At 31.8% G+C, this 7,319-nt stretch overlaps 1 protein-coding gene across 4 annotated transcripts in view; it reads right to left on the bottom strand.

Moving 5' to 3' along the window:
* LOC106461981 (coiled-coil-helix-coiled-coil-helix domain-containing protein 2-like) overlaps positions 1-7,319 on the bottom strand; it is an 18,929-nt gene that overhangs the window by 5,725 nt on the left and 5,885 nt on the right. For 2 of the 4 annotated variants that reach the window (XM_013921849.2, XM_022389095.1), the window contains exons 2-3: positions 6,354-6,412; positions 3,222-3,420 (exon numbers count right to left, since the gene is read on the bottom strand). In XM_013921849.2, coding sequence (XP_013777303.1) covers positions 3,222-3,420; positions 6,354-6,397 — 243 coding nt within the window. In that variant the 5' untranslated portion in view covers positions 6,398-6,412. The remainder of the gene's footprint in view (positions 1-3,221; positions 3,421-6,353; positions 6,413-7,319) is intronic. The other 2 variants (XM_013921850.2, XM_022389096.1) reach the window with 1 other exon arrangement.

Here is a 7,319-nt window from a genome sequence, read left to right as displayed (position 1 = left end):
CTATTAAAATATGGATTATTAACTAAGATTTTATGCTATACTAATTGGTATAACAAACAAAAAAGTAAATTAATAAAATTTGGTATGTAAGTCACTAAAACCTTGTGACATGCATAGTAAAGGATGTCTGTCGAGGTAGTTAAGTAAAAACAATCTGCCAATCTCATGAAAAATAAAACTTGTGTAAACCTTAAAATATTTTTAGCAACTTGAACTATCCAAATTGGTAGTACCAGTCTCTTTCTGGTTAGGGGGTTGAGTTGGGCTAGACAAAAAAATTGAGGGGTCTACAATAAACATTTTGTGAGCACACAATGTAGTATTTAGGAAGTAAACTAGTTTTAACAGGAAGCACTGTTTTTTGGGTGCAGGGGCTACAGGGAAGGCTAAGATACACTCTAGATCAGTGGATGATTATTATTGATTGTTATTATGTGCAATTGTTTTTACAGATCAGAAATGTGAGTTTACTGCAGTGTATGGTAAGCACATCAGAAAATATTGCCCTAATAAATAATTGACAAATGATAATCATATTTGTTCAAGTATATTCCATCTTACAACAACAAACATGTTCCTTCCAGGTATTAAAAGCTTTGAAACATAATAACCACAATTGTTAAAATTTATGAAGTCATAGGTCAGTATCTTATATGTTTTTTAAGGTATATGGTAAGAGTTGTATGTTGTGTTTGCAATAACACTGTTATCTATGCTTTACTAATATTGTTGACGTTGCATTACTTGAATCTTTGGTATTTTTCGAGGCCTCAGTGAATAAGGTATTTATATAGGTGGCTCACGAGCATAAGTTAAGAACTAAAGATGTACAAAGTAAGTGAAGTGAAGTAGAGAAAAAGTTAGAAAACTTGAAGTTAGCCACTATGTGAGTGATTAGTCATAACAGTTGATATTTTAAAGTTAGTTTCACAGTTTAATAGAGATAAGGAGAATAATTTGTCTTGTCAAAGGATGTTCTAAAGTAATATATCCTGTCTGTGTGAATTTTGACAAAAAGGAGACAATTATATAAAGTTTGGGATACAACTGTGGTAACCCACGAAGTAATGTAAGTGAATATATTGCAGATTGTACAGTAAGAAACAAAGAGAAAAAAAATAGTTTGTCTTGTCAATCAAATTCTAAAGTAATTGAATCAGCCTCAGTGGACTTTTGACAAGAAAAGAGAATTTTAGTTTTAGATACAAGTATGATATTTTTTTGTACATACGTTCGACTTGTTTTGAATATATTATTTTAAAACAGTTGGATTGTGTGCTTGTTGTTTATTGTTCCAATTTATCGCCAATAAGTCACAGACGCCTACTGTAGAAGAATCCCAGCCCATATATACATAAAAACCTGACATGTTAAATGGCTGAATATGATTCTGAGTTGAATGTCTGGTTAATGGCTTGGTATGAATCTATGATGACTACTGGGTGAAAGGCTGATTATGGTTCCAAGTTGAGTGTCTGGTTAACTGAATGTGCACTGGGTTGGTCCATTCCACTGAACTCATATTGGAGAAGGAATATTAACTATAATTCTGAATTAACTACATGTGTACATATGAAATATGGCAAGCTTCTCACAAAATGCACAAATTTGTTGCACACAAAAATCAGATTCTAACAAAAGCATTTATACTCAAGATAAGTGTGTGACTTGATGACATCAGCCTGATTCCAACGAGTCTGAGTGCAAGGTGATGTTCATGTGAAGAATCAAAATACTTTTGTCCATTGTAAAACTTGCATATTGCATTTGTATAACCTTTAGAACCTCCAAAATGCATATCTACAGTTTGTTTTCAGTATCCATGTGTATTGTACCTGGTATTTATCTCCTGTACCACAAACTGTTGCTAAATTGGCAATGTAAGGCAGGATAAAATGAATAGTTGATAACTCTGACATCAAATACATAATACCCTGTTGAATGATACACTGTAAAAGGTCATGAAATGCACACTTTGATCCCCACTGGTACACCTAGGGTTAATGGTTCAGCGTGTCTTGAGTGTATGGGGAAAGGCTTGGTATGAATCTATGAAAACTATAAGGTGAAAGACTGATTATGATTCTATTGTCTGGTAGGAAGTTCATTATAAATGCCTTAAGTATGGTGAAAAGCTCACTATTGGTATGAATTAATAGTATTGTAAAGGGTAGAGTACAACTGTGTTGTGTCTGGTGAAAATCTCATTATGATTCTGTATTGAGTTAAGAAGCTGCTGAAGAGTTCAGTATACAAACTGTCCACCTGAAAACCTTGCATACACAATAAACTCAATGAAGTACATGTTAGACCATGGAGTATATTCATTATACGTTACTTTTAATATGTACCTACTGGCACTAAAGACAGAATTAACACAGTAAATTCAGTTTTACTATAACATATGTAACCACACAAGTTTAGTTAAACTTGGTGATCAATTCCAAATTACTACTACCCATCATTTGTTACACAACCTATATATCCTTTTAAACATTTAGGTTGATTGTTGTGTTACAGTTGACTAACAACTATGGAGATTAAAATAAAAAGTGCTCAGAAATAGCAGAATCACTCTTCCCTGTCACCACAGGTTACCACATGTACCCTGTAATGAACATGAGAAGTAGCTCAGCTCACATGGCCAGCTGATTTCAGGACCCCTGCACAAGTCATCACTGCACTCACTCCTTTGTAAAAGCCCACATAGTTAAGGAGACTTAAGTAACTGATTTACTTTTTATAGTACTTCACATATATTAACTTACACAACAAAACCAAATCCTACAATGTTAAGAAACACATTACATATGCTTGACATTTTACCCACTAAATCACATCATTCTTATCATTACTACTTGGTATCAGTCAATATCTTACCCTTCTGACCACAATCAAGCCACCCACTAAATCATACAATAATTTCTACTGACCACTTTTAAGCCACCCATTGCCTCATACAATAATTTCTAATAACCACTGTCAAGCTACCCAAGGCATCTTACAGTAATTTCTACTAACCACTGTCAAGCCACCCAATAAATTACATAAGCATTTTTTACTGGCCTCTGCATATTTTTTGGTGATTATCTTACCTATTTAGTCTGAATAACTACTTAAAAGGATTACTCCTGAGCTCAAAGTAACAAAAATAATGAATTATTTGTTTGATCTCATGTAAAAATCAATCTAGATTAACCAGCAGTTTTTTTTATACTGACCACTGCTGATCCCACAGCCACACCAGCTGCTGTTGTAGCCATTTGACCTAAGAGACCAGGTTGCCGAGGTTGAGTCTGTGGCATTGTTTGAACCTGTTGTTGAGGTACATTAGCTGGTTGGGTATATTGCCTTGGTGCTGGAGGTGCTGAAGCTCGTTGTGCTGGAGGTGCTGGAGCTCGATTCAGAGGAGCCCCCCTGCTAAAAATAATAAAGAAACTAGAATTACTGATTATTAGAACAAAAACATTTATGTTTATTTTAGATTACCAAATAAAAAGTTATTTCACAATGCAAACTTAAAAACCTTTATGATTTGAAATTATTTGAAACTGTATTAGCTATAAAAAATAACCCCATGGAAAGATTAAATAATTTGCTGTTGGCTAATGAATATGTAAATTGTCAAAACCAAGAGCTCACCAATTTTAGTGTTTATTATTCCTTTTCCAGGGCCAAACTGGACTCTTAAAATTTACAGGAAAAAAGCTAGATTTTTCCCAGTCCACACCTGTCCTCTTCTACGATTTACAAACTGGAGACTTTTCAGGAAAACAAATTGGGCCTCACTTCTAGTCACTTGGTATTTAAATTCCTTAACTTTAGACAATTATAATCTATTCAATTATTTCTTCTTTAACTTAATTTTTTTAGTTAAATATATATATATAAATTAGCTTTAAAAGGAACAAAGAGCATTAACCCTATCCCAGATGGGCTCAGTATAAAATACACAAGTTCATATACACACTTGCACACGTTAAGTATTTATACTATAACTTTTAATGCAGTACGTGTATCTTTACAAAATTTGGTAGACTTTTAGTAAATATTACAAGTCTTTTGTACACAAAAAGTCAGATTTTTTAATGAAGTATTTTTACTAAAGATTTGTTTGTGAATATATCAAGTCTGTTTCATTACTAGTTCAAGTGCAAAGTGATTTTCATGTTACGATTAAAAATTATTCTTTGTCCCAAAAATCTCAAATATCATTTGTGTAATCTCTTAAACCTCCTAAGTACATTTCAAATGGTTGTTTTCAGTAAAACTTTATATTTTATCTACCCTAACTCTATATGGGGTTAGTCAAATTAACCAACCCTCACTAACCACCACAAAAAAAAAACTAAGTTACCATTTTTTTCTTTCTAGAATGACCTCAAATTATAACATGAAACTACATTTGATTATCCTAAGTAGCTATAAAACTCATAACAGTATAAATATTTATATTTTATTGTTCTATTGCTCTGTGATTGCCCTTTGAACAACTGACTACTACTATTCATGTTTATAAGTTGTAAATCACTTGGGGACCATAAAGCTAGTAGTTGCGTATGGTGTTTCTCACACCTCCACAAATTCTTTTTGAGGTGTGTATCCGGGAGTAGGACTGGCGTCCTAGCCTGGACAACGGGTGAGCATGTTTTGGTGCAACGGAGATTTGAACCCACAACTGCAGATTGTGAGTTGAGCACCCTAAACACCTGGCCATGCTGGGCACAACATAGAACTTATGTTATTCTATCGAATTACATTATTTACGAGCTACTCAGAGTCTGAGCTGCTCGTGTACGTGCTTCGTGAAACATTTTTATTACATTATTATTATTCATTTTACCTAATCTAACCATAACTAACCTAAAGAGGCCCTTAATTTTACATTTTAGTTACTTTTATAATAATAAATAAATAAAAACAAGAAATAAAGAATTTACGGGACTTTTTTTTTGCTGTCATCTTTCGATGACACTTAACCCTACTTTTTTATACTAATAGGAATAATGCACTAAATAATTTTTATTTAATTAAATAATCCATCAATGAACATAAAATAACAACATGCAAAAAGCAGACAATTCCCCTAACTATCACAATTTTTCTAGCTTTCTAACTATGTGACAAAAACCATAACAAATTCATCCATGCTAGTCATTATCTTTGCCGAAGGAACGAAGCTTGTACTAACTAAGAAACTGACAATTCTCTGTTCAAAAAATAATGTAATATAATACACCATTTGACAGATGAAAACCTTAGCTTTATATACACAATATAGAATTAAACATAAGAGAGAACTATTAACAAATCCTGAAAGAGAGGATTTGACAGGTGGGGTCTGATCTTCTACTTGATGGCTCTGTAGCCAAACAAAATTGAAGGGTAAAAACATTATGGTTTGTCTGAGCAATGATGATTTTATAATGAGTAAGTTACATTAAATTTCATACTTATTGGAGGGGTGGTGAATAAAATGACGAAGAGAGGATGCCTAGAGAAAATATGTCACATTTCTCACACTATGGAAAATTCAGGATTTTTTAAAATATAGCCTTATAAAATTAAGAACTTAAAACCTGCATATTATTAAAATATGGATTAATTAGCTATGATTTTATGCTATACTAACTGGTATAACATAAACAAAAAGAAGTTTAACTAAATTTTGAAAATAACTCTCTAAAAGACCATGACATGCACAGTTAGACCCACCCATCGTGAGAGGGTTAATGATTTTTCCAGTTTTTATATTCAAAATTTTATCATCCAATAATTGGTTTCAAAATTTTTCCATTAATAGCTTAACCCAATGCAAAAAGTCCCTGGCTCAGTTCTCCAAATTTAAGATAAAAGGCTATGAATGCTCATATTCATTACAACAGTACTTGGAATAACCTTTTAAAGTGTGTTTTAATGACTGTGAATTCTACAATGATACAGATTAAATCTAATTTTATTTTTAAATGAAAAACTTTACTCAGGATATACTTAGATTTTCCTCATGCAAAGCAGTACTATTGCTGATTGGTTAATTTTACAGCCTAATGTATCATTTATTTCTGAAACCGAATTCACAATAAAATGTTACTGTAGTTAACTTTTGGTTTAAATCTCTAAACACTATACCATAAACTCAAGTTAAAGTCATACACAAACTACAACTGAAACATGCTGTTTAAGAATTTGCAAGAAATATTATTCAAAGTGATCTAGTAGAATGTGAAACTTTGCTCCCATAAGTAATACAGTTGATTTCCTTATAAACAGTATGATTTGTTAAAGTATAACACCTCACAAATGTAGCAGCTATATACAAAAAAATTTAATAATGTACAGAAATGTTACAGTACCTGCTACGACTAGATGGAGATGGTGACCTTCCTCTTCTAGGCATATTGAGGGCTCAGCTCTGAAGAAAAAATATTTGTTATTAAAGTATAACCATTCACATAACTATGGCCAATTTTTTTATGTTCAGTATATGTTTTAAAATATTTGAATTCTAAATTAAGTGCTTTCCTCTCTCTAGTACAACATCCAAAAAGATCACAGCACTATTTTCTGATTAATAATGAAGCATATTTCCCTATCTATTAACATGATTACAGGCTATGATTTGATTGGTTTTAACCCGATGACCACCAGCTACTAACTTTCTGAGTAGTCAGTGCAGTCTTGCTATATTTCATTCCAACAATAAAACTAGTGGATGAAATTGTTGGAAACTTCATACGAATCTTCATAAATGCATGTAGTTTAAGAAACATAAAGCCTGTTACTTTTGATAAAATAATTTTTTTTGCATCATGATCTTTAATATCTTGGAACATTACATTAGGAAATGGTATTTATAAGAAATTATGATATTTATATTTGTTCCAGATTTGAACTTATTACTTTTTATGTTTTAGTACATTATTTTAAAATCCCTAAAAACTTTTTATCATCCATAAAATGCAAATTTTGTCTATTTTTAATAATCATGTACTCTCCTTATGGTTTCAAGTAATATACAAGACTGAAAATAATAAACCTAAACAATAAACAAGTATTTTTATTTTTAACTAGGATTTCATGTTTATATATGTACATAAAAACATTTTAATTTTGTTTCATAGATGTATTTTTATTTCAAGTTTATCTTTCATTGCAGCTGTACTTTTGTTTATTGTGACAAATAAATTGTGAAGTTAGCAGCATGAACTTCGTACATTTGCCATAAACTATCATGCCAGTTGGTGGTTACTCTCGTTCAGTCCAGCACAGGCGCATTTGAACATTACTGAAGATATGATAGTAAGAAAGCTTTTCGATAC

Source organism: Limulus polyphemus, unplaced genomic scaffold (assembly GCF_000517525.1).
Source record: "Limulus polyphemus unplaced genomic scaffold, Limulus_polyphemus-2.1.2 Scaffold1070, whole genome shotgun sequence".
NCBI classification, from domain to species: domain Eukaryota; kingdom Metazoa; phylum Arthropoda; class Merostomata; order Xiphosura; family Limulidae; genus Limulus; species Limulus polyphemus.
Note: the sequence above shows the minus strand (reverse complement) of the source record. Positions and strands in the feature narration are given on the sequence as shown.